Source organism: Dioscorea cayenensis, chromosome 1 (assembly GCF_009730915.1).
Source record: "Dioscorea cayenensis subsp. rotundata cultivar TDr96_F1 chromosome 1, TDr96_F1_v2_PseudoChromosome.rev07_lg8_w22 25.fasta, whole genome shotgun sequence".
Taxonomy (NCBI): Eukaryota; Viridiplantae; Streptophyta; class Magnoliopsida; order Dioscoreales; family Dioscoreaceae; genus Dioscorea; species Dioscorea cayenensis.
In genome coordinates this window covers 29525381-29552997 of record NC_052471.1, presented here as the reverse complement: position 1 = coordinate 29552997, position 27617 = coordinate 29525381, and the positions used below count along the sequence as shown (strand labels likewise).

Here is a 27617-nt window from a genome sequence, read left to right as displayed (position 1 = left end):
TAAAAAAATGAGATGTACAGTGTTTTAATTACTGTGCTCATGGATAGTGTATGGTAAAAAGTTGAATGCACAATATTTTAATCTTAACCATCCAATCAATTTTTGCACAGTAACCAAACAAATCACACCCTTTGAAATCTATTTCTACTAACACTTATGGTATGAAAAATAAAAACAAAATAGACCCTGTTACCACCTGTGGACGTCTATGAGCGTCCAAAGAAACCCTTTTCTATATATATATATATATATATAATTGCTATATATTTATAACCATGTGCAATAATTTATAGTACTTCTTTTCAAATTTTAAGAATATTAATCACTCTTAATATTTGTATAAAGTTATTTGTGATAGATAATTTGGAGCAAATACAGCCTCTAAAGACTTTTCTACGTTTCCCACTTTTAATACTTATTTTTTTTTGTATATTCAAAAAGTTATATAAAATTCATGTTGTTTAATATTTCAAGTTTTCAACTCATCTACTTTCTTTTATGGACACAAGACCTTATCTTTATCTAGATCCTTTGAGCTTTGAGATTCACGCCCATCGCTTAATTACAAACTTAAATCGACACGTGTCTTCATCTGAAGCCCATTGGACATGATTAATTTACAATAAACAGTGTAGCTAATCCTTACTCCCATTCCCTCTCTTCTTCTTCTTCTTCGTTCCTCGTGGCTCAATCAGCTCCTCTCGAGACCCATCGTTGCTTAAAAACCCTAGCTTTGCGGAGCTCTCGATTCCATCCCAACTCCGAAGAGCTCTCCAGGTAGATCCCCAACTCATTTGAACTATGATTTGCGTCGCTGGGCTTTGATCTGGTTCCATTTTCATTTTTTTTTTTCAATTTTATGGAGTTATTTTTCATCTGTTTTCCATTGGAGCAGTGGTTGAGTGGAGGATTGAATCATGGCTGCCGGGAGATCGATTCAGCAGCTCTTGAAGAGTAAATTTCAGTCTCCGCCATCTGTAAGAGCTTGGCGTGGTTCTTTGATTTTTGCGTTTTTTTTTTTGTTGCTCTTGTTCAGTGTTTTCTGATTGAACGAATTATGAGGTATTTTTGGCTAAATTTTGTTTTCTTTTAAATTGTTTCAAGTATTTCCAAATCCGTGGATTGATGGCTTGTTGAAGAATTATTCTTGGATTGTTGTTAGATATATTGGTTTTTTACCCTCTCAGAGTTTCACTTGGAAAAGACAAGATTTTAGTTTTTCTAGAGAGCTAGTGGAAAGTGATGGAATAGAACGTAAGGTAGTATTATTGGAAGAAAAGGCTAAACAAAACCTTTTTTTTCCATTTTAAGAAAAAATTTTAGTCATTCTGGTGATTATCAAATTTTATCCATAAAGTATTCACTATGTTGTACTCTTTAATTCATGACAATGTGATGATTGAGGTAGGTTCTGTATTGTCATTTATAATGCAGTTCCATCGCGATGCACTGGTTTGTTGTTCGATGCTTAAAATTCTAAAGCTTATGAGTCAAGGGTTCATTTTGGTGTTTATGTAATAATGCTTTCTTATACATGCAGGCTTTTCTTCTGCTTTCTAGTTCTGCTGCAAAGCAGTCCCATGATAATGTTGAATCTGCTGGAATGAAGTCACTGAGAGCATTGGCATTGCTTGGAGCAGGCGTTTCTGGTATTTTGAGCTTTGGTGTTATAGCCTCTGCTGATGAAGCTGAGCATGGTTTAGCTTGCCCTAGTTATCCCTGGCCTCACAAAGGAATTCTTAGCTCCTATGACCATGCATCGTAAGTTACTAATCTTTGGTCACATAGCTATGCTATGTTTTTTAGAAATTCTAATTGTATGAATATACATCCACATCACTTGAAGTTCATTGCCAATTTGCTCTGTGAAAATGTATTTGGTTTGGTGTCACATTTATATGGGTTCTTTTTATAATGTAATTGTTTGTATTCATTTAAGGTTCAATTCTTAAGTTTCATTTACACTTGGGCTGCAATTGTTGTGTACTTGAACTGCAGAAAACTTAATATTGCAAAATATCAATCTTTGCTCCTTGGGGCCATTTCTTGTTTTCATAATCAATTGTAACCATGGCCTGAAGAATCACCAGTTTGCATTTCTTTTAGGTATTGGATTAGTTGACATTTAATAATCTCTGATTAGGCCTTCTTAGACAAACCTCCGCAACGGAGAGGACGGTGTTATTAATATGCTTTTAACATTCAAGATGTAATAGTGACATTTTCTTGTTTAATTTATATTGAACTTATGTAGGATTCGACGTGGTCACCAAGTTTACCAACAAGTATGTGCCTCATGCCATTCAATGTCTCTGATTTCATTCCGAGACCTTGTTGGTGTGGCTTATACTGAAGAGGAGACAAAAGGTATGGCTGCTGAAATTGAGGTGGTTGATGGGCCCAATGATGAAGGTGAAATGTTTACTCGTCCTGGTAAATTAAGTGATCGTTTCCCTCAGCCATATGCAAATGAACAAGCAGCCAGGTTTGCTAATGGAGGGGCATATCCACCAGACCTTAGCCTTATCACCAAGGTATTGTCTCTATACTGATGCAATATTGTCACTAAAGACATGTTTTACAATTGACATGTCTTGTTTATTCCTTAGGCACGACACAATGGGCAGAACTACGTCTTTGCTCTTTTGACTGGTTACCGTGATCCCCCTGCAGGTGTTTCGGTAATTTTCTGTCTCCATTCAGTAAATATAACACCCTCTGATCTCTATTTGCTAAATGCCGTCAAAACTTTATTATTTTTTTCTTTGTTATTTTTATCAATTTCTACTCAACTAATCATCTGTGTCACTATATTTTTCCTAGAAAGAATATATATATATTCACTAATATTGCCACTTGTGAAAATAATTTTTCTTACTGATGTATTGGCCTGAAGTATGTTATAAGAATACGAAAGATGTGAAAAATACACCACTTTAAGTCTCTATAGAGCACCAAGAGAAACTTGCTAACGAGAGTGACAAGGTGGATATAAATTAGTTAAGTTTACCTAACAAGGTACTTAAATTCTAGATTCGTGATGGATTACATTACAACCCTTACTTTCCTGGTGGTGCAATTGCTATGCCCCAAATGCTTATCGATGGTGCTGTTGAATATGAAGATGGTACTCCTGCAACAGAAGCACAGGTACAATCTCAAGCTTCCTCATGCATTTCCACTACTCACTGACGTTTAATTTATTTCACAATGTTGCAGATGGGAAAGGATGTTGTGACCTTCTTATCCTGGGCAGCGGAACCTGAAATGGAAGAAAGGAAACTGGTAAGCCGGCTTTTCTACTGTCATTATTTATTTGTCATTTGAATGCATTGGTCCTGTCTAAAACTGTAAGAAAGATTGGAAGTACGAAAATTTATTCTTCATTTTGCGCAGATGGGATTCAAATGGATCTTCGTTCTTTCACTCGCTCTTCTCCAAGCAGCTTATTACCGTCGTATGAAGTGGTCAATTTTTAAGTCGCGCAAGCTAATTGTTGATGCTGTCAACTGATCAACTTCATCCTTTACTCTCCACGATTTATCGAAACCGTGAGAGAAGAAGGCAGTGATAGTGATGCCTTTTCTAGATGTGTATTCTGTGGATGATTAAGTTGAAACTAGGCATGCAATGTTTTGTGGGCCAAATGTAATTAGAAACCCTTCCATCTTGAGCCATTCTTTTCAGAATGGGAAAACCCACTTGGACATGCAATTAATACATTTCCTTCTTCTTTTTTTTGTTGTTGTAATTTAAGAATCTTGTTAGATTTGGACAACTACCAACTTTGTTATGAGATGGTTCCTTTAGTCAGATGTGATTTTGGGTTCTGATGTCCCTGCAGTGTGTTTCACTGGTAAGATTGTTTACATGTATATGCCTATAAATTTCTGAGTTTGGTTAAGCTCAGAGTCACTTTGATATTGATATTTATTTTTTATTTTTTTGGGGTTCCTGATTGTTAGAGGGCTCATATTTGTTTCAAAACATTCATACTAAAAGTTTAGTACCACATTGCCTAGCTACAAGAAATTCATCTATTTTATATATAGTACTATTCATTATCTTTTAACCTTGCTTTAGTGGTTATGCTCTCTTACGCGCAGACGCAAATTCTGAACTCACATAGGCGCGTGGTGCGGACACGAATGCACCAGATAGGTTTTTATCTTTTTTTGCCCTTTCTCTTATATTTAATGTATAGTTGAGCTATAATAATAAAATATGTGCATTTGTAGTGACTTGTAGATATTATAAAAAAATAATAATAAAATAATAATAATAAAGGCTTTGTATATATATATCATCAATAAAATAGCACAATGATATATCATCAATTTTTGAAAGTACCCCAAAGTCTCTTACTTTACATGGTTACAATAAACTTAACCATGTATTATAAAATGATATAAAATGAATGTACTATAAAATATTATATAAAAACAAAAGTAAATAAAAAGGTCCTATATACATGCATGTAGATGTATAAGAGCTCTAAAGATGACGAGTAAAATAAAATTTAAGAGTAAATTATGGGAGGCCAACAAGTAATTTCAACATGTTTCAGGGGTTGGAGAGTGAAAAAACCCTGCAAGGTGAAAAAGAAATGATAAAAAAACATCATCAAAAAGTGTACAAAATATGCATTACTAGCCAAATACTTGCATTTCATAGAGACTTCATCTTTTTAATCATTGGAGTCTAAAAAAAAACTCCATACAAACTGATTTGAAATTTCATCAAGAAGATGAAGAACACGAAGAAGATCGATCGATCGATCATCTAACAAGAGATAATGAAACAAAATTATCACTCAAAACTCCGTCATCGAAGTTTTGCACATAACTCTCATGATCATAACCAAACCTCATCTCCTCCTTTCTTCTACTCTTCATTGCATGTCTCCATTGATACCTTAACTTCCATGCAACTTGCTTCAAAGACACCGATCGCCACCAATGCATTCCCTTAGAGTTTCGACGGGCCTTCACAATCGTCGTTGAGCTCATTCGATAACTTGACTTCAAACACTTGTGGTTGAGCTTGTTTTATAGCTATAGAATTAGTGGCCATTGCTTGATTTGAAAGGCCATGGTCCACAAAACTTTGGCTCCTTTCCACTTAGACTTCAACTGAGATAAGCAAAAGAAGATGAGGGGGAATTTCATGCTTTTTGCATGTAGTTTGTTCAAAGTAGGTAATATGAAAGAACAAATGCATTTAATTTACTCAAATTTCTAAGCATCCAAGTTGGATTGTATCGCCTTTTAAGTGTTCTCACCTCATTTGTTGTCTTCAAGCATCAAAAGTGGGGCCGAAGTAATAAACGAATGGTGTTTAACTAATCTAAGGTTTCAAATTGAAGTAAAATAAACTTTTATTAAATTTAAGTTTTCTTTAGGACTGAAAGTGGGGAATCTAAGATGTATGTAAGAGATGGCAAAGGACAACTGAGAACATGGGCTGCATAAGGTGTTTTGGTAGTAGTGAGAGCAGTTGGGTTAATAAAAGAGTTGAGCATGAATGTCGGCTCAAAGTGATTTATATTATTTGTTTTATCTAATTATTAGCAATTTTTAACTATTAATCATCTTCACAAAGGGAAGAATCCAAGCTAAAAAATACCTAATTTAGTCGGCATGGTTTCAGCCGAAGAATTATTGATTAGATTTATAACTTGCTTTCTATTGATAAAGAGAAACTGACAAGACATGGAAGTGATTTCACTAAGAATATTAACTAGAGAGTTACAGTAGTAGTACCTTCAGTAGAATTGTAATTGTATTGACTGTGCATCAAATGAAAAGCTTTCCAGGTATTCATCCAGAGATTCTTAACCATTAGAATTGCCGACATTTACCCGAGAACATCGAATATGGAAGATATGAAGGCACCAAATTCTTTCAGCAACTTCACCTGGAAAAGGAGATATAAATTCAGAAATGTTTTTTTACTTTGAATGAAGAAAACCAAACAGAACCTATTAATAAAACTGAAAATTCAGACAATAATTTCAGTCATATGAGACCCCTAGCAACTCTTTATCGTTGATGTATCTATCAGCTTTGACAGATCTATTTCACGGAAAATTATTTTTGAGTTTCATATTCATGAACTTACATTCCCGGTGTTCTTTTCTAGCTTGAGCACAATTACAGCATCTGCATCAAAAAAAAAGGGGGTGGAAGTAAGGGCCAAATTATTATGTTACATGAGAAGCATGTCATAGATGAAAACTAGAGTTTGTTCCTCCACTTTCCACATCTTGATAATCCACATCTTCTGACCTGCTATCACAGGTTTATTTTGGCTTTCTCAATCCGTCCGTTATAGCAGATCAGAAGAATGGTTGGTAGAAAGTAGGAGCCCAGGTGTAAATCATCCAATAAGAATGAAGATTAAAAGGGAAAAAAAACCTGATTGAAGAAGTTCCATTAAGTTGTTTCTCTAATTCGTTCAAGTACATCCTGAATAAGATTGACCTGTAGAGAGAATTATAGATTATCTTCAAGCAGGCCGCATGAATATCAAGAATTCAACAAGATGATGTACAGATTGAAAGTAGAGATCCTGTCTGGACAAGAATTAGCTTTCAGGACATTAAAGTAAGAACAGTTAAACTAGTGAATTAGATGCAATGATTTTATCATGTCTATAATCCATATTGAACCATCTGCAACTTAGTTGTCTTATTTATCTCAGTAAATTCGTTATAAAAAGATGATGCACTTACATCAATGTAAAACAATACATCTCAGCAAAACAAATGTGCCACAAGTCACTTTTTGTTATACACTTAAAAAGAAGCAAATTCTAGCTCCTCATTCAGATGGAACACATGTAGCTCTCATGAAGAGAACTATTAGAACACAAAGACTTGAGGGAGCTTGCTTACAGATCAGCAACTGGTCAACTACCTCTTCCATTTCCAAATGTTCCTTGGAGATAAGCCACACAAACTTAGATGTAAACTGCCCAGTATTCACTTCGAAATTTGCTCTACACTTTCACTAGAAAGCTTTCCATTAAGTGCAATAATATGCAAATATAATAACATTACTTTAGTTATTGCTGCTCAGGCTTAAAAGTGCTTACGTTTTGTGTGAAAAATTAAATGGGATAGAAAGATCAATCGAAGAATCTGAAAGATTGAAGGTCTTCAATTAGTTCTACATTAGCAATAAAGGGTCTTTTAGACATATACCTTTTGGAAGTATTGAGATCATACATACACTCTATTAAAGTTACTCCTTTCATATATAAACCTAAACAATTTTAGATTCTTCCATATTTAGACCATAGAGTCATATTAACATATTTAGCTAATTTGACTCAATCGTCTACATATGTAAGAATCTAGTGGAAAATTTTCAAGTGCTATACACAAAAAGAGAAACTTTGTGAAAATAGATATTTAATTCAGTTCTTTATAAGTATATTTATATATATATATATATATATATATAAACCAAATCTGAGGAACAGTGGCAACATAGAACAAGAAAACAAGGATACCTTGCACACATGGATGAACTTATTGGTCCACATGCCATTCTAAACAAAACAGGAAAATGAACCACCAAAATAGAAGAACAACTTGAAAATAGAGGCAGCCGTAATAAAATCTTCAGAATGTAAAATGCCAAGCATAAACAACACATTACCATGAGGGAATCGCCATAGAAACAATGACGGAAGGTAGCTGCAATAATTTGTGTGGTTGAGTTCCCAACAATAGTGTTAAATGTTCGAGAATTTCATTTTCCTAAGTAGAAATGAACAAAAAGGGAAAATCAAGAAAAGTTCAATACAATCATTAGCTCCCAAAATCAAAAGAGCAAGAGAAGTTGGAATGAGAAATGATATTTCCCACCAACGCAATTGTCAGTTCAATTGGAAGAATCTAGTAAAGATGTGATGATGAACTAATTTTTGAAAACAATTGCAGTATAAACACATAACTTGGAAACTCAATTATATCTTGCAGTAAGCAGATGCCTAACAGATTTAGTACCTGGGAACTAATAGATTCTTTTGATGGATGCAAAGATTGAGAACTTTCTTGAAGCAAGTGATGGATATCAGAGTACTGCAGACGTATGGGAAGTGCACCACAAGAATGTGACATTAAATGTTTAACCATGGAATTCCATCGGCTTGAAATAGAACCTAACAACAAGATCTCCTGTTGGAACATGTAAATAAATCAATAGGTGGCCGAATCCAAAGTAGATAAATTCACGACTAAATTTGTTAGTTAAAAAGAAAAGGTTATGGCTTGTAATTTTTTTTTTTTTATCCGAGCATGCTAGCACAAGACAGAATTCTGGAATTAAACTATAAGAGTGTGCAATGAATTTAAATTACAAGAAATGAATGAATTCAATTAATTTATCAAGCATAATGGAAACTGTATTCAGATATGATTTCTTCCTGAATTATGCCAGCCAAAAGTGTGCAAACAGGTAAAAGAGCAGTGCACTAGAAAGCTTGAAATCTGAACAGAATTATTAAGAGCAAGTGGCTAGAAAATGTGTAAACTAAAATGTTTCTATCGTATTCATAAAGAGCTGAAAAGTAACTACACAATTGAGGTGATTAATTTCAGTGTAAGAAAAATTGGAGGAACTACCCAGGCATTCTCTCAAGAAATATTTGACAATTTACTGATAATAACAGAACTTCGAGTTAAATATATATATATATATATATATATATTTGTCTCATTGGTTAATGGAAACTATAATATCAAACAAACAACAAGTTTAAAATTCAAGCATATACCAACAAAATCAAAAGCACACCAAAAACAGATTTGTGAAACAAATGAAATACTTCACCATAATTTCAAGAAGACTATCATCTCCTGAGGCTTTCAACCATTCAAATACGTGAACCCATTGATCTTTAGGGGCACTGAATATCAAATTAGAGCCAGAAAGTATCCTCATGGTTCTATCCTCAAGCAAGTATGAGAGACACTTTGACTGCCATTGACTGCACAAGGAAAACTCAGTTGGCACTTCACTTCTCTTCCTGATTTAGAAAACAACATATGCACTTCAGTATCATACATCCAAACAGAACTAATAGAAGCATCGGCAACGCTGGGCGGATAAAATGCTACAAACAACAATTCTAATTCTCAACATTATAACAAAGAAATTACTCAAGAATCACTAACTTACTGTAGAGAAAAAAAAAATACTCAAACAGAGCTAATGGAAGCATTGGCAACAATTGATGAATATAATTTGTAACACTATAACAACAAAATTACTAAAGAATCACTAACTTATCCTAAAGAAACAATAATCAAACAGAGCTTGTAGAAGTATCAACAATTACTAATTGAACAATGTACAGCAATCAAGGAATCTAATTCAAAACAACATAACAAGAAAATTATTCAAGGATCACTTACTCTTGAGAAACAAGACAAGAAGGTAGCATTTCTTCTGAGTCATTCCTCCCTACAACCTTCAAAAGAGTATCTGCACCATTCTTCACTGAAGATAAGCAAGCTAGTGAAGCTTGTCTTTTCAAAAGCTCTTGGATGATAAACCCTGAATTCTCTTCACCAAAACCATCTTTTCCTGATGAAAGTTCAGCAATATAAGCTTTGAATCTCTCAATACCTAATTTCTCAACATCCATCTCGGTGGCTGCTTTGCAAAGTGCAAGAAAGTGCTCATCTTTCAATTCATGGCGCTGAACTAAGTGCTCCAATACCAAACATCTAGCTTTAAGTAAAGTTTCCGAAGATATACTTCCAATGCCCTGCCATTACAGTAACAAGAATGAGAAATCAAGAAGGTCTCAATGCCGCCAAAGTGTTTGTGAAAATGCCAACCTGAGGAACTAGCGAAGTTCTACTGAGCTCCAGCAAAGCAGCATCAAGCTCTGCAACGGAGCTCGCGTGATCGTCTGATTCCCGGAAACGTTCAAGCAACTGGAACAAGAACAACAAGAAGCTCAAAAAAGGAGAGAGAGAAAGAGACATAGAAATGGAGACGGATCTCTTACGTCTTCGAAGAAGAGGCCCCATTGCGTGGCTCGCCTGATGTTCTCGACGTCCCAGACGGTGACCTCGCCGGAGGATTGGTAGCCGGAGGAGAGAATGAGGATGTCAATGAACCCTCGAATCAGACCTTGGAGCTCGTCCATGGAGATGCCCAGGCGAGAGAAGCCCGTCGCCATTGTTGAGCTTCAAAGCCGGTGTCTGTTACTCCGGCTTTGATATCGACCGTTCATCCACCACGCGGCATAGATGGGCCAGTGATGTCAGATGGGTTGTGCCGGATGGGCCCAGCACGGCCTGGCACGGTGATGGGCCGTTTTTGGCCCAGGCACGGTGCTACCCGGATTCTCTGGCCGTGCTGGGCCGGGGTTTGCAGCCCGCGGGCCGTTCCAGCACATGGTTGTGTTAGGCCCGCAAGGCACTGCACATCCCAGGGGATATTTTATTTTATTTTATTGGGTGTATTTTCAGTTTTTGTCCATGAGGTCTTCACTTCTATGTTTTTAAAATTTTTCCATTTTTTTTAATAATTTTTAATTAATTATTGGATATTTTTTAATATTTTTGGGTTTAAAATAAAAAATAAAAAATTGGCGAGCCATGTGCTGGGCCTATCTTGAATTCAACGTGGCCCGTGCGTGGCCGTGTTGGGCCCGTACCGGGCCGAGCCATCATCTTGACAAGACCTCTGTTGCTAAATACGGTGGATGTTATGCCGACTTTAATCTCAACCGTTCATCCGTTGTTGAAGATCCCAGCCATTAGATCACGCAACAATCTGAAGGGCTTTTTGATAATTTCGCACTTGCAAACGCCATTGTTGACCTTCAAAGCTGGTGTCTGTTGTTCCGGTTTCAATCTCAACCGTTCATATTCTGCTCGATGGAGATAGACGGTTGATGTCCAGGAAGGTGATCTCAACCGTTCATCTGTCGTTTAAAATGCCAGCCGTTCGATCATGAGATCATCTAAAGGGGTATTTTTGGTAATTTAATATGGAAAAACCCTAGTGACATCGCTCTATATAACAAGCACTGCTGAACCATTGCGAGCTCTTCTCGTCGGCGGTTGCGGATCTCGGAGTTCGTCGGCGATGTCGAAGCGAGGTATCTCTCTCTGTTGATTGTTTGTGAATTCTTGTGTTTCCTTGATTTGATCATCGTTGCGTTTCTATTTGGTAGAAATATGGTGATTTGTTTATCCTTTATGCTTTGATTAAGTTGTGGACTCTGATCTCAGTGTTTGTATTCAATGGATTTTAGGGCATTTGTGGTTTGATTCTGTTTTAGGGTTATATTTAGTCGTACGAGGTGTATTTTATGTATTGATTCAATAGAATGATTGAGTTTCTATGATTTTTTTTTTTTTTAGTTGCATGATCTGTGTTTTGTGTTTCGATCTAATGGAGTTGGTGTGTATTTATTTATTTATTTATTTCCATAATCAATGGATTTTAGGTTTTTGTGATTCGTTTCTCTTTTTAGGTTTTATCTAGTGCATGTATTTCATGTTTCAGATCAATAAAATGATGAAATTTATATGATACATTCAGAGTTTGCCTAGTTGCAAGATCTGTGGTTTTGGTTTCAAATGTGTGGATGTACTGGGTGTCTATTTATTATTTATACATGCACATATATATATATTAGCTTTACATTTGGTTGTGCGCTTGAGATTTTGTTTTTCAATTTGTTGAGAGTAAAAGTTTGCCATGATTTGTACCTCTTTTAGGTTTAATGTACTTGCTTGATTTCTATGGTATGCTATGATACAATTGAATAAAAGGGCTTGATTTTCCTCTCTTTTATGACTTATCTTGTTGCGTGATTTTCATTTTGTCTTGATTCAAGCAATCTTAGGATTTCATCTACTCATGTAAGCTGCTCTTTTTCTTATTGAATAGAATTAGGACTGCAGAAATTGCACCATCAGACTAAATTTTGTTTCTATCATTTTTCTTTCATCAATGTATACATTTAGTGTTCTCCATTTTTGTGTTTTTGATTTAATAGAATCAGGATCAAAGAAATTTATTATAATCAATTCACATTGCTCTGTTTCACTGTTGGTCATTTTTATCAATCAGTGCACAGTTAGAATTTCCTTAATCTTTTACTGTTAATGTAATTATTGGATGTGTTAATTACCAGGGCGTGGAGGGTCAGCCGGGAACAAGTTCCGGATGTCACTGGGTCTCCCAGTGGCAGCAACCGTGAACTGTGCTGATAACACAGGGGCAAAGAACCTCTACATCATCTCCGTGAAGGGGATTAAGGGTCGTCTCAATAGGCTTCCATCAGCCTGTGTTGGTGACATGGTGATGGCCACTGTCAAGAAGGGCAAACCTGATTTAAGGAAGAAGGTCATGCCAGCTGTCATCGTGAGACAGCGCAAGCCATGGCGCCGAAAGGATGGAGTCTTTATGTACTTTGAGGGTACTTATTCATCCTTATACTTCTGATTTTAGTTCTTTTTCACAATTTTGTTGATCTTTCTGTTACTGTGTTATATAGCAAGCTAATTATGTTCACATACTTCATTCTCATGCTGTTTAAAACCCAACAAGTACTTCTAACACTCCATTACCACTTTCATCTTGTACTATATTATTCATGAATTTGATGTGTTTTAGTGTGTCGATCTTTCTGTTACTGTGTTATATAGCAAGCTAATTATGTTAACATACTTCATTCTCATGCTGTTTAAAACCCAACAAGTACTTCTAACACTCCATTACCACTTTCATCTTGTACTATATTATTCATGAATTTGATGTGTTTTAGTGTGTCGATCTTTCTGTTACTGTGTTATATAGCAAGCTAATTATGTTCACATACTTCATTCTCATGCTGTTCAAAACCCACTGCCTATTTTGAATTTGAAATTTCTTTTGACAATTACTCAAACGGAGCAAACCAATAGTGTTTGCAAATTCCGGAGTAATGGTCAGATATAAACCTTTGGATGTTGACGGAACTCTATTTACTCGAGTTTCTCCATTTGAAGCCTTTCTCATATTCCATTGCCTTGAGGAGCAGCGTCGCTGCCATTACCTTTTGGGACTGGCCATGAGAAAGACATTTATAAGCTTTTTTTATAATTTTTCTTTAACCCTCTTCCAATTAATTGAGTTTTTTTATATATATTTGGTCTGATGTGCCTCAGTACAAATATTAAAAAAAAAAAAAACTTATTGTTAATTTTGCCATTTATAGTTATAAAGAAATTTCAAATTTATTTATTTTGTTATTACCTCTCATCTGGCTTGTGATTGTTCTCTTTGGTTATAAATGTGTTCCTGCATATTTAGTCTATGTCAGCAGGAAAATGTAGCTCTCAGGATAATAAGGCAAGCCGCAAGATTAATCCTAGAGCTAGGAATGCTCCGGGGCATTTGTGTCATATTTCGTGAAATGCATTGGTGATGTATAGCATTAATAATAACGCAATGGTTTGGTAGATCCATCTAATGTGGTTATTGTTGCCTGATAAATCTTGCAGATAATGCTGGTGTCATAGTGAACCCAAAGGGAGAAATGAAAGGCAAGTACATACATGCATAGTGAATACTGAATACTGAATCCCATTTTAGAACTTGGGATTTGGAGCGTCAGATTTTTAAATCCTGAAATTTGGATATGGTTGAATCTATTTATTTATTTATTTTTGGGTGTTTTACAGGTTCAGCGATTACAGGACCAATTGGAAAGGAATGTGCTGATCTATGGCCTAGAATTGCAAGCGCTGCCAATGCTATTGTCTAATGTTTACCTTTTGCTCTGTTTTTATTAGTTAATTGTTACAACTTTGTGGTTCTATTTTTGAGAATTATCCCGCCAGCAACATCTGTGATGATTAATTAAATGGAAGATTTATATCTATTGAGCCTAGTTAATATCATCTATGATTTTATCAGTCATCTTGCTACTTGGAAAGTTGAGTCCTAAGATCATCGATTTTACAGGGTGGTAACTAGGCAAATAATATGAGCATGCGGAAATTAAAGATTTCCAAATTTATATTTTTAATTGATGATAAACTTATACAATTCTAGAAAAATATTAATGTTTATCTAAAAAAAATATTAACTAGTTCTGGTTTTGCATTGATAAACTTATACAAATTTATATTTTTAATTGATGTTAATCTTCAATGATAAACTTATACACATTTAATAACTAGTTACTTCAGAAAAATATTAATGTATATCTAAAAAAAATTAATAATTTTTAATCATAATAAAATATTTTATGGTTTTGCATTGACTCTTTTATAAGGTTTCTTATAGTATTTCAACCCGTAAACCCGTAGCTTCTAAAAATCAGTTGGATCCAAGACTTTTTTTAAGTCAATATCTTACAATCCTTGGTCCTATACGCCTGCATTTCAAATTGCAGGCAAAACACATCCTATGGTTTTGTAAATGAGCAGCAACAAATTGATACTCAGTTGGATATTAATTTTAACCAAAATACTACCACAATTTGATGATGAGCCATTTCAACTTTGAAAAACTACATAAAAAAAAAGGGGGTTTGTATTTACTTAAAACAAAACAACACAACAACCAGAGAAGGTTATATGCCAACATAGTATTTGAAGACATTTCATGGCTGATAAATACATGATAGTTTTGAAAAGAAACCTGACAGCCACCCATAATTTGTCATTACTAATACATCCTCGTCGTACCTGAAACGAGATGATCTGAGATTTAGAGTATTTATTAAGTAGGTCACACATTATCAAAACAAACCATTAAACTAATTTTATCTTGCCGACAAAACACATGGATAACTTACTTAAAACATGATGTTTTAGCAGGTTGATGATTGATTCACTTCAAAACGAGTGAATTTCTTCTGGTTCCTAAAACAAAGAAAGCAGACTTCAATACAGTTAAGGCACCACAAGATAACACATGATATTCTCAATTTAATAAGGGTAAGAATGGGGCAAGTGAATATATATGAAACACTGAAATAATTTTAGTTCTTTAATTAACACAAAGCAATGCATTGAAATGGGTCAAATTGGAAAACAGAGAAAGGAAATTAGACTTTAGCATGGGTTATAAACAAGCATATGAATTAACATTGTTCAAAATAAAACTTCACAATTTACATGGGAAGTAAGAAGCACTGACTTGGTTTTTTCTTATCCCGGCAGAATCTGCTTAAACAGCGACACTGAAATGCCTTGACCGGGTGCTTATGATCACCAAAGTCAATCCCATAATCCTGCAATTGAACCAAGAGATGAGTTTTCTTCAAAGTGACGACTGGATAATGTCAGTAGCATGCTCATAAGAGGCAATGTTCAAAATGTTCAGTATTATAAAATGTACATGATAATCATGTTGGCAGTATAAATGAATTGGCAACTTCTGGCTGTTTTGCACTCAACTTAACAGAAATTACATTAGCCAATATCATACTTGTAAGTACTACATGGAGAGGAGAGGTGATTTTTAAATTTTTTAACAAGTTAATGCATAAAAGAAAGAACGCAGAATTACTCAATCATCAATCAACATATGTCTTTATATTATTAATTCAATTAAAGTATCTGGAACAGTAAATTAAATAAAAAACAAAACTAGCTTTTGTTTCATTTGCAAATATTCCTGAAAAGGAGGTAACTTTTAATTAACTAATAGATGAACATAGAAAGAATGGGAACTGCTTAATGATCATTCTATATTTAATATAAAGAACAATTATCAGTTCAAAGAATGTTTCATACCCAAGTAAGCTCTTCAAGAGCTTCTACCTTCCTAGTTGTGAAAAAAGCAAGCTGCATGAAAAAAATTCAATGTAACATTGAAATTCAACGAGTTAAAATTGCAATATTTTAAGTAAACCAGCAAACAAATAATCACATACGTGGTAGTAATGATGGTCTGCAGTCTCCACTTCAACCGGAATCTCAATCAAGTTTGCATCAAAACATCTGCAAGAAATTATAGTGATAAGACAGAAAAAAGAAACAGTCAATTTAAAAACATAATTAATTATTCAAAAAGAATTTAGAAAGCAATAAAACAATTATAGGTTATCGAAGTTAAAGCGGAGAAGAACATCTTCATAGTGTAAATGAAATCATACAGCTGCAGAAAGGTAATGGCTATGTGGACAACTAGAGAACCAGATAAACATTAAGATAAAGCTGACCTGTGGTTAACAAATCGTCCAACATTGCCATAAAAGGTAGCATCAAGACATAGAGCTTCTTCATCCTTCAGAACACCCTCTGATCCCCAGTCAGCGTCAAGTAGAACAGGGTAAGTATGTCGGGCATTACCTGTGGTCTGCATTGTTCGCTCATATAGTTCCATATTTGTTAAAATTTCGCCTACATATTCACACACAAAAGCTCCCCTCGGTAAATCATCCAGTGTGCGCAAACCCCAACCTTTTCCTTCAGATGTGTAAAATACCTGTGGCAAACAAAGACTGCACACATGAAATTATAGCCTTGAGTGGACCCTCATCAAAGGCATGAACCATAGGAATCTAAGCTTCTAAATTTTAGCGGAAAATGCGATCTAAAGCTAAATTCAATTAGGAAAGCACACTTGACATCAAGATACAAGGTAACTAGTGTGCAATCAAGGTGCACAGCCCTTGCAATTTTGTAGGGAAAGCTTATGAAGATAAAACACATGTTCATTCTTAGAAGTTTCTTAAAATCATTAAGGAGTCTAACCTGAAGATTGCATGTAATGCCTCTCTGCACTACTCGATTCCCACATTGTTTATTACATCCACACTTGCTCCAACATTCTTTTATAAATTTTCTAACAAGGTGTCCCTTGCATGCCCCAGGCCTAGTTTTATTCTTGGACCTTTCAAGAGGACAATCCTTACAGTAAACATGATGATGCTTTTCAGGATCTGAATTCATGGAAATGCATTCATCTAAAAATTCCTTCTTAATCACTCCCTCTGATGTGTAGGCAAATTCACCTCCAGTCTCACGTGCACATGCACAGGGGATGGCAGCAGCAAGGCAATCTCCAAAACAATCTGCACAACAATCTTCATCACCTATTCGAGCCAGCGAAAAATTTATATACCCATTTTGATAAACTAAGTTTTGTGGGATGTAGTGAAAAGAAGGAGGAAGTCTTTCACTGCTGACTTCATTCACCACAGAAATCCTTACTCTTTCCTCACCCTTTGTAATGTCATTTGCATCATGTAGAGGCCTTACATTAACACATTGGGGGTGTTGCTGCTTAAAAACCATCAATTCACTGGCACTCACATTTGAAGTGCCAGGATTCCCAGAGTTATTTTTCTTCTTACCACTTCCATTCATGGTAAGATCTTCTGAAGCAAGTGGTCTTATGCAATGTGGCACTGCCAAAGGCGAACTATTTGAAGGAAATGATGGAATGCCACCCAACGTACTGCCCATACCAGACTTCTTCAGTGAGTCCACCAAAGGGGTTACATTTACAGTGCTCTCCTCCTTTTCTCCAGTGGGATTTGAGCTCAGTTCAACAACACACTGGCAAAGCTCTGTCATTACATTCATAAGAGAGAAATCAGGCTGAAGAATCCTATATGATTTCAAGCACCTGTCCTCAACCATCTTAAAAAGACTTTCCAGATCAGGCATCACAAAATTTTGATTGTCAGAGCTACAGGTTAATGAAACTTTGACTTCCCCTGATTTAGAAGATGCTATCTCAACCTTTTTTACTGATGCATCCTGAAGACCTGCAAGCTCTTGGGCACTGTCATCCTTGCAACCGGAATTGTTGCAAGGGACACCATTTTCTTTCCTCCTTTCAGAATGTTGTGACGCTAGAGTTTCAGAAGCATTTATCTGAGACGTAGAACCGTTACTGACCGGAATGTCATTATGCACATTTTGATGTTGGAGATCTGAAAATAGCCAGGAACAACAGATTAGAATTTTAACAATGGTAAGGCGGAAAAAAATATGACAGAAGGGCGACTGGTACAACTACATCCAGTTCTCTTGTTAACTAAGAGTTTACTGCACCCCAGTTTCTTGTTTCTACAAAATAGTTGAGCAATATGACAAGTGTAACAGTCAATGAATATCCTTAAGCATAAACACATATGATAGCAACTCCATGTCCTGCTCAAGAAATGAAAACATGATAAAAATTATCAGAAAGAAGTACACCTTTGTTTCTGAAGGAAGTTGGTTCATCCGGAGGCATCACTGCTATAGGAACCTCAAAACCAGGCTCATTGTCATCCAGCGGCTCATCTTTTGGTATAATTGGAGAAACCGGATTTTGATTTGCCTGCTCACCCTTACGGTTACGATGATAAACCGGGCTATCCATATTCTCCTTCATCAACCCTTTATCTCTTCCATAGGTAACTAAGGAACTGGGTGTGGGCGCCTGCTCTTTCTTGTGACCTATTTGAACTCCAACACTTGGAGCACTCATCTCTTGACCATTTCCTCGTGGTGAAACAGCAGTTCCCCCTCCATGTTGTCCAAAAGATGGTTGAGGTGACGCACTCTCACCAGCCGGCTCCATTCTTCGCCTGCGAAGCTGCAACTGAGGCGAAACATCATCTTCAGGAGCCTGCTGAACTGGTGAAGTGGCTCTTAGCTCATCAACTCTAGTTCCCGAAGGTGAAGCTTCATCTTCATCTTCATCTTCTTCATTGAGCTTCAGTTTCTTCCGAGTAGGCCCTGACTGCTCAGCTAAACCAGCATCGCGCTTCTTAGCACTGGCATCCTGATACATACATAAAAAATTGTTGGACCTAAACACAATGCACAACAAAAAGGTAAAGTAAAACGGATTGAAACAAATGCTTTTACAGGGGATTCTGGAAGAGAAATGAGAGCATCCACAAGGACGCTGTAGTTATCGGCTTCAATGAAATCCCAGCTGTTTTCAGACTCCTTCAAGAGGCTCTTAAGCACTGGTTTTGCCTTATGGACAGGGATTCCCATGGCCTTCATCGCACCAATGGCTTTCTTTGCCCTTTCATTTCGCTCTTCTTTGTCACGGTCTCTCGCCATTACTAACCTAGCACAGTGTATACTTCTTGATGCTTAATGCCTAACATAAACATTCATTTAGTGCCATTTAACTCCAAAATCATCAAAAACAAAACACAACCCTAATGGATAAAGATCAAACAAGACGTAAGCCGAGAAAATCAGAACCAAAATACAAGGGTTTCAAATCAAAAAGAAGTGAGTGAAGAGAGAAGAGAAGAATACCTCAAGCTACTTCACTGAAGATAGTTTGAAGCTCCAGCACCGGCAATCGATATTGATGGTATAGAAGCAAGATTCTGCGGGTTTTGAAGGGTTTTAGCATGAGAAACACTAGAAAAACTTGGAATAAATTACCAAACTCGATCATAAATCTCTAACAAAAGGCCGATTTAGTGTTTTTTAGCTCCAAAATCATCAAAAATTTAAACACAAACCTAATGAACAAAGACTAAACTTTCGCAAAAGAATTCATCAGAAAGAATGCAAGATTGAGCAAACCACGATCAAATACAAGAGCTTGAAAACAATAAAATGTGCAAAGAAAGGGAGAGAGCGAAGACCACCTCAAACTACTCCATTGTAGATGATTTGAAGCTCCGCAATCAAATTTTGAGGGTTTCCAAGCCTGATATTGCGAATTTTGAAGCGATTACAGAGAGAAAAACCCTAGAAACTCAATCATGGCACGCATTTTGATCCGATTGAAGAGGCATTAGGGTTAGGGTTTTGATTTCCATCTCTCGATCTCTCTCTATCTCTCTCTCGATCGCAGTGCCTGCGCTATTTCTAATTCTTGCGCTCGAACGGTCACTCTTAAAAAGAAATTTTCGGAAATTTGGTTTTATTTTAAATAATTTAATTTTAAATTTTAAATTAAAATTTTCATATATATATATAATGGAAAATTGGATTAAACTTAAAAAGTGATAAATAGGCATTTTATTGTTTTATTTTAGATTTTATAAAAATAATTATTTATATTTATCTGAATAAAAACCACTGAAATTATAAAAATGAATATAATAAATAAATTTATTTTTAGGAAAACAAATGCAAATTGCTCATATATAAAGCTAGGGTTGTTGCTTTGCCATTCACAAAATAAATAAATAAATAAATTATTGCCTTTCGTTTTATTAAAATATTTTTTTCAATTTTAATTATTTATTTTAATTTATGTACTAATGTACCAAATTATTTTTTTTATCTTTATATAAAATGTCTTTATATAGTATATTATTAGATATTGAATTATACAAATAATAGAGAGATATCATTGATTTTTTTATATATTTTATATTTTATATTTTTATAAATATAACTTGAACCAGTCTCTAAGCATGATTTGATTGGTTTTAGCACTTTATGGACAAATCAAATATGGACAATTTATAATTTTATTATTTTAATACTGTCATGTAAGTGCGCTACAAAAGGTGACTCAATTCCCAATATCATTACTTGCTCTTCATGTTAAACTTGGGTCTTGTGAGATTTACATAAAGTGAGAACCATCCCTTTTATGTAATTTTCCCTTCAGCCACATCCACAATGCATGAAGGAATAAAAATATAAAATGGGCAACATGCTTCTTGCATGCCCCTAGTATCATTTTCTTTTTAAAAAATAAATATAAACATATGGCACAACTTGAACTTCAATCATTCGGACAATCTCTCTATCTTTGTGTCCTCCGATGCTGCTTGGGATCATCTGAAGGATAAGGCTGGTTTCGGATTTATTATATACACTAATTTCTACTCTATTATGCTTGCAGGTGCTGCTAGCGATTCCTGCTCTTGTCCTCTGGAAGCTGAGCTGTGGGTAATCCTCCATGTTGTGAACCATTGCTACCTGAATCGTTGGCAACCGAGTGTGCTCTTCACTGGCTGTAGGAACGCCATTCAATTACTCAACGACTTCAACAACACGACGGCTTGCCGCTTCTCATCCTTGATTTGGGATATTAAAAACTTGATCCAGCCTTGGAACAACTTCCTCTTAGAGCATATTAATCACGACTCAAACTCCATTGCTGACCACTTTGCGCACTTTGGGAGTGATAACCCTCTTTTATACCTCTTTGCTCAAGGGCGTGATCGACCCCGCTAGCTAGAAGACATTTGTTCTGCATTTAATTTTCTATTCTAGCTGTTGTTTGTTTTTTTTTACTTTTTCTTTCTTAGTTCGTTGTAACTCCTTTTGCCAAAAACAATAAATATAAACATATGTTTTAACATACTTAAAAATAGGGGGTAGAGAATTAGACCTTGTTTGGATTGGTTTCTAAAAAAAAAAAATTTTTTTTTTTCAATTTAGTAGAAGTGCTTCTCTAAAGTAAGTTAAGCACTTTTTTGTATTTTGCGTTTAGATTAGTTTTTCTGTAAAAGTAGAAGTTGTAAAAATAAGCTAAAAAACAGCTTTTTTCATAATCTGATCATGACTAGCTTCTGAAAATAGCTGTAAAGTTTTTCAAGCATTTTTTATAGCTTCTGCTTTTGTAGAAAAGCCAATACAAATAAATTTTTGTGAACCCATAAATACTTAACTTATAAAAAAAACACTTCTGGATTTTTCAAAAGCTCCAAACAAGCCCTTAAGCATATGGGCTAACATTGGCCTAGCCCAAAAAAGCATTCGCTCCTATGCAGGGAGTCGAGTGCCCAAATCTCAGGCAACATATGATGAGCAAAGGTTTGTGTGTAGGCGGCGGGAAGCCCCCTATACACAGGTTGACATAAAAAATCATCGGTGTGAGAGCGGATTTGTCGAATAAGAGAGCATGGTTGAACAATCAATTTTTCCGTGTGAGCACTCCCCGAACTATAGTACTTGTCATATTTGTGTAAAATATAAATAAATAATTGTATGGTTATACTAGAACTAAGTTGTTTGCAAGTTACTTTGAGCTTGTTTTTGGAAAAACTCTTTTACCGAGTAAAGGAGTGTTCTAATGAAGCTTTTAAACTTGAATAGTTAATCGAGTTAACTCATGTGTTACTCTGTTTAGTTTATTAAGGCTCACAATCTTACTCGATTAAAAGCCCATGAACAAGCTCTTTTAAGGGGATCACAAACTTGCCAATGGAGTTTGGACTCAATTTTTATTTTTGTAATCAATTAATTAACTCATATTTAATTTATTTGGCTTGTACTGAAATACTCTAGTGGAAATATTTTTAATTTTATTTTAGTTTGTATTGAATAAATTTATTACTATATTTATTCGATGTGGAATCTACTCGAGTTTAACATGTTTAACAAGCTCATTAAAGAGCTGAATTTGTGTTTTGATTATAAACAAATATTTTTTTCAAGTGGAACTCAAGTTTAGTTTTACGAGCTTGAGCTATATTGGGTTCCACTCGTATGCATTTAATATTAAAATATATGAAAGAATAATTGTAAATATTTTTAATTTAATTTTAACTATATAAATATAGTAACAAATAAATAGTGATGATACCATTAACACGATTATGTAGTAACCTACATGGAACCAAGATGTGCATCATTCCTAACTATTGATCGTCTTAATTTAGAAGCCTCTAGACTTATAGGTAGTAACTTTTTCACTTAATGACTAACTTATCCCTATATTATATACTAAAACAAATACTACAATTTACAAGCTCATCATTGTAGATGACCCGTATTATAATAAGTTAGTAACTACAACAGAACCATGTCTATAAGATTATTATTCCACTTTCAAAGAGTTTTATAAGGAATCATAACCTAGTAGACTCAATTTGCTGGTAACTATCACAAAACCGGAACATGATTCATTCTTAGCTATAAGTTAATAAGTTTTGGTGTTTGTTTATTGTATAATATAGCGATATATTGATAATTATTTTAAAAGATTACTGTCTTTTATTCTAGAATAGAAGTCATTAGTAACTACTCCTCTGTTCCTTTTTATCTGTCATAAACCCATGTTCCTTTTTATCTGTCATTTTTGAACATCAAGAAAACATTTATTATTTTTTTCCCAAATCTCTTCTTGAAATTTGATATGAGAGAGAAATGTGAAGATATAAATTATGGATAATTTTGGAAAGATGACTTATTTTTTATTAAATTATGTGAAATAATCAACTTTCTTAGTATGTAAGATTTGGTTATTCACGATAGATAAAAAAAAACGGAGAGAGTATTACAGAACCAAGTCCGTGGAGCACGGTTGTTTTACATTAGCAAAACAACAAAATTATTCACTTTTACAGGGTATAAAAGCAATTATCTGCATTGTCTTTTAGCCCTTCAAGGACCTTAAAATAAAAAAAATAATTTAAATCAGTCCTGATATGTAATTTTCCAACATCCATATCACCACCACGAGCTCTCAATACGAAATCTCGACTCGCAACCACAAACACTTCAAAGCTCTCGTCTTCTCCAATGGCTTCGACATCGCCCTCGCTCCTCCTCCTCCACTCCCTTCCTCGCCGCACCGCCATCCACTGCCTCGCCGCCTCTCCACCTCCCTCTCCCCACTCCCTCACCCGGCGACGATCACTTCTCCTCCTCGCCGCGCCGTTTCTCGCGGTGCCCGTGCCGGCGCTGGCGCAGGACATTCCGTTGTTCGGGCTGCGCAAGAGGCTCCAGGTGATCGAAAGGGATGCAGAGGAGATAGTGAAAGAAGGTGAGAAGATCGTGGAGGAGGGCATCGAGGTTGCCGGGAAGGAGATTGAGGTTGTTGAGAAGGAGATCGATACAGCGAAAACTGGGCTTGAGCTTGGTCTTGAGCTTGGCCTAGGTGGAGATCTCGCGCAGGTTGGAGCCGTGACGGCAGCGGAGGTCGTCGGGGTTTTGGCTGCCGTCTCCGTCGTCAATGGGATTCTTGGACCCGAATCTCAGTAGCCCTAATTTTTTATATATATATAATTTCGTAAAACTTTTATCTGTAAATGCATGTTGGAGATGAAAATTTTATTTTATTATATATATAATTTTATTTAATTTATTTAACCAAAATTTGAAAACTATAAGAAGATAAAAAAAAATCCTTTTTTTTTGGTTTTTGTGTGTTTAAGTGGGAAACTCTTGTTTGGCTTGGAAGCAATGGCTTTTGTTTCTCATGGTTCTAGCCCTGATGAGGAGTCTGGAACGAATGCAATAGAGAAGCAATGGAGATGAATGATTTGTTTTGGATGGTGATCCTGATAAGGCAGCAATTGAGATGAATCTGAGGATTTGATTGTCATCAGAGTAAAGGTGAAGGTGAGTCTTCTTCATTCTCATTGTTTTATTTCTAATTGGGTTTTTTGTTTCTTGGTGAAGTGATGAATTTATGAAAATTGAATGCTTTTTTCTTGAGTGTTTCCAAGTTTTCATTGAGATGATCAATAGTTCATTCTTTTTGTATTAGAATAGAAAAAAATCACATATTTTGGATTATTATATAGGTTAGAAAATAGAAGATGGGGATTGTAAAAGTTGGATGATAGATTTAGCAATCAAAAGCTTTGTGGGTCACAAAAGAAATGGATGTTTGGCTATCTTACTGGTAAGGGCTTTTGAGTAGGTAAAAGCTCCTGATTGTAGGTTTTTCTTTGAAGAAATCCTTTTCAAACACAATGCCAGGACAAGGACATTGTGGGATCAATGGAATACCTATTTTATGTGTATGTGTATTGTGATTCATCAAAAGGTGTCTATTTCATATGTTCTTATGTTTTGAAAATCTTGTTGAGGTTTGTGAGGAATTGAACTAGATGATGGCAAATGGTTACTTGATCAAAGGTTCCATTTTTATTTGAAATCTCAGTAGCTGAAATGTTAGGTAATCAAGGGAGCTTGACATGTCTTCTAGATTGATTGCCAACCTTTGCAGAAAGTATACCAAGCCTTAGTTTATGGTGAGTTGGTTTATGATTCTGGATTCCTTGATAACTTGAAGGGCTTTGTGTGCCCAAGTGAATGAAGAATTTGACTTGAAAGTTGCTTCTTTATGTTTGCCTTCATTTAAAAGCAAATTTTCCTTTTTAACAGTTTAAATAAATGAGGATGTAAGTGCATGGCCAGATCACCATTGATTTTGGGGTGAAGAAGTCCCACATTAGTTGTCGCAATCCTTATTGTTTGCAATGGCAAAACATTGTATGAAAGTCTAGTTCCTGGGGAACTGTCTGACAAACTTAACTTGTTCTTGAGTACCCTTTTAAGGAAAAAGTAAAAAAGTTCTTAAGTATTCTCTTCTTGCTTCCTGTTGTTATTCAAGTTCTCCATGCAGCACAGAGTGAATGTGCTCAACTTCTTAGGCCTTTTGTTTTGTTTTGTTTTCTTTCTTTCTTTTTATTTTTTCTGGTGAACGAGATCGGTGGTCTTCATATGACCTTGTTTGCCTACTTTGTATTTCCTAAATGCTATGTCTAATTCTAAATTTCTCTTGAATTTCACTGGTACATTACCATGGTTCTATGCTTTCCTCTGCAGTTGTGAGCAAGCATGTGCTTTTAGTAACAGGACCAGAAAGACTCAAAACATTAGTGCTTCAATTCAATGTTCACCCAACTCTGATTATCATGTTCTACTGTCTCATGATAGCTAATTTATGTTGCATTTATCTGTCACTGATTTTGAAACTAGTCACAAACCGAGCTTTCTTTTCCATTATCATCTCATTATTCCTCGTATTTTTTTAGCTTTTCAATCCTAATCAACAAATTTTTTTCACCATTCATTTAACTTCCCTTTCATCAGCCAAGTACTGCAAAATGGTAATTGTTCTTCATCCCTCTCAATTTCATCCATGCTTAAATTCTGATAATGATCTGGTGATTGCAGTGCCATTGTCGTTCTGCCGATAAAATTTCCGTTTGGAGAAGTTGAGAGAAAAACTTCCAAGCAGAGAAACCCGGCAAATCTAGATTTACAGTCTTTATGAAGTTACTGATACTACATACATCATCATTAGAGCAACAAGATCCATTCACAACACTTAACCTCAAACATCAGGTATGATGCAATATTTACATTCAAACATTTGATCCTCTGTTAATCTCATATTATTCATCAGGGCTATTCCATGTTTTTAACACTTCATCAAGCAATCTATCCTTTGTTTATGCAAGATTCAACCACAGCACTTGCTCTTACAACAGGTACAATTCCATGTACTAATACTACTACATTTTATGATTTGATCATATGTTAATCATGTATCATCATCAGGATGATACATACTCACAGAAAATTAATTTTTTTTTCACGTCTTATTTCAAATTTATTTGAAAAATAAATTTAAAACACATTTATTATGCACTTATAAATATAAATTTATTCAATTTCAAGATGTTATATATATGTGATAAACTTTTCTCACATATTTTATTAAAAAAATATTTAATAAAACTACATAGAAATATTTGTTTACGTACATATAATTTTAATTTTTTTATTTATTTTATTAAAATATTGAAAAATTGAGAGAGGGGAAGGCCATTCATACTTTAGAGTAATGAATTTTTATCGGTAGACTCGGTTCCGTGATAATCACCATGGAACCAAGACGTGGTTCATTCTTAGCCATGGGTTTATAAATTTTATTGTTTTTTATTATATAATCTAAAGATATATTGATAATTATCAGAAAAGATCTATGCCCTTTACTTTAAAAGTTATTGAATCGAGACAATCCAACGGATGAGGTTGAGTCACATCTCGGTTCTATACTAACTATCACGAAATTGTTTAGTGAGATCATCTCTCTAGAGTAATTGGTATTTTATTCAATTTTTTCAATTTTTACTAAAAGATTGAGGTCGAGAGAGTTTGAATTCTACTCGTAATTTGTCATGCCGGCGGAGCGACATTTTCCGGTTAACATGTTGAATGGGATGAAGAGTTGAAGATAAACAATTTCATAAAATTAAAACATCGAATATATATTATATTACAGAAAAAAGAAATATGAACATGCCGTGCATAAGTTTTTATGCTGTTGAAAATATGAAGATTTTATAGCAAACAATTTCCTTTCCTTTTTTTTCCTTTTGAAAAGCTTCAATTTTTTTTTATAGTTTCATTAAAGATATAATCAACACATCACTTTGTATTTTATAGACTAATATCTTGAATGTTGAATTCTTAAGTAATAATTATTAGAAAAGTCAAAAAGAACTATGATTTTTTAGTATAAATGATTTATTGTTGACGTCATTTGATACACAATTCTTAACATAGTCAAGCACTAACTTGAATTATTTGTTTTTGAAAAAAACTTTGACTAGATAAAAGTTTAATATTTTGGTTATTTTCATTTGCACCCTTACCAAGTTCACAATTTACATAAACTCAAATAATACATCCCAATTAATTATTGCATATATATATATATATATATAATAATAAAAAAACACACACACACCCTCACAAGCAAGTTTAAAATGATTATCTTGAATTTAAATATATATATATATACTTTGTTTATACAATAATCCATTTCTCATGGAGTAAATTATAATTACATTATTTACAAGGGGGTATATAAACAAAATTTGATTGTATGATCTGCAAAAGAGTGTTAATTACTAACACATCCCCGTAAAAAAAATATATTTGTTTGCGTACCACAAGAAACAAT

At 34.8% G+C, this 27617-nt stretch overlaps 5 protein-coding genes and 1 long non-coding RNA gene across 9 annotated transcripts; 4 read left to right on the top strand and 2 right to left on the bottom strand.

The window, feature by feature from the left end:
• Positions 1-640: 640 nt before the first annotated feature.
• LOC120265643 (cytochrome c1-2, heme protein, mitochondrial-like) lies at positions 641-3833 on the top strand. The gene is made up of 8 exons (XM_039273597.1): positions 641-777; positions 896-977; positions 1541-1761; positions 2255-2534; positions 2610-2681; positions 3034-3150; positions 3220-3285; positions 3397-3833. The coding sequence occupies exons 2-8, from the start codon at positions 918-920 to the stop codon at positions 3511-3513; spliced, it is 933 nt and encodes a 310-aa protein (XP_039129531.1). The 5' UTR covers positions 641-777; positions 896-917; the 3' UTR covers positions 3514-3833.
• Positions 3834-4631: 798 nt separating this feature from the next.
• Positions 4632-10221, bottom strand: LOC120261656. Of its 2 annotated transcripts, none has more exons than XM_039269633.1 (10): positions 10027-10221; positions 9854-9952; positions 9425-9780; positions 8841-9036; positions 8015-8185; positions 7665-7765; positions 6417-6482; positions 6121-6161; positions 5763-5916; positions 4632-5132 (listed from the first exon to the last, which is right to left on the bottom strand). In XM_039269633.1, exons 1-9 carry the CDS (start codon positions 10198-10200, stop codon positions 5834-5836), a joined length of 1287 nt encoding a protein of 428 aa, XP_039125567.1. In that variant the 5' UTR covers positions 10201-10221; the 3' UTR covers positions 4632-5132; positions 5763-5833. The 2 variants fall into 2 exon arrangements, with proteins under 2 accessions (XP_039125567.1, XP_039125573.1); XM_039269639.1 differs by having other exon boundaries at positions 8841-8997.
• An 823-nt stretch (positions 10222-11044) lies between these two features.
• Positions 11045-13916, top strand: LOC120261672 (60S ribosomal protein L23). The gene is made up of 4 exons (XM_039269650.1): positions 11045-11127; positions 12172-12456; positions 13523-13564; positions 13703-13916. The coding sequence occupies exons 1-4, from the start codon at positions 11115-11117 to the stop codon at positions 13783-13785; spliced, it is 423 nt and encodes a 140-aa protein (XP_039125584.1). The 5' UTR covers positions 11045-11114; the 3' UTR covers positions 13786-13916.
• A 673-nt stretch (positions 13917-14589) lies between these two features.
• LOC120261639 (probable inactive histone-lysine N-methyltransferase SUVR2) lies at positions 14590-19826 on the bottom strand. Of its 3 annotated transcripts, none has more exons than XM_039269620.1 (11): positions 19591-19826; positions 19250-19323; positions 18842-19085; positions 18185-18755; positions 16730-17916; positions 16195-16460; positions 15907-15973; positions 15767-15817; positions 15168-15261; positions 14824-14890; positions 14590-14728 (listed from the first exon to the last, which is right to left on the bottom strand). In XM_039269620.1, the coding sequence occupies exons 3-10, from the start codon at positions 19043-19045 to the stop codon at positions 14859-14861; spliced, it is 2472 nt and encodes an 823-aa protein (XP_039125554.1). In that variant the 5' UTR covers positions 19046-19085; positions 19250-19323; positions 19591-19826; the 3' UTR covers positions 14590-14728; positions 14824-14858. The 3 variants fall into 3 exon arrangements, with proteins under 3 accessions (XP_039125554.1, XP_039125537.1, XP_039125545.1); XM_039269603.1 differs by having other exon boundaries at positions 14590-14713; XM_039269611.1 differs by having other exon boundaries at positions 14590-14713; positions 18842-19052.
• Positions 19827-23371: 3545 nt separating this feature from the next.
• LOC120263158 lies at positions 23372-23996 on the top strand. The gene has a single exon (XM_039271050.1). The coding sequence runs from the start codon at positions 23432-23434 to the stop codon at positions 23891-23893; it is 462 nt and encodes a 153-aa protein (XP_039126984.1). The 5' UTR covers positions 23372-23431; the 3' UTR covers positions 23894-23996.
• Positions 23997-24064: 68 nt separating this feature from the next.
• LOC120265261 lies at positions 24065-26236 on the top strand. Its single transcript, XR_005537612.1, has 3 exons — positions 24065-24253; positions 25820-25990; positions 26052-26236. It is a non-coding gene; the product is annotated as an uncharacterized LOC120265261 (long non-coding RNA).
• The last annotated feature ends 1381 nt before the right edge of the window (positions 26237-27617 follow it).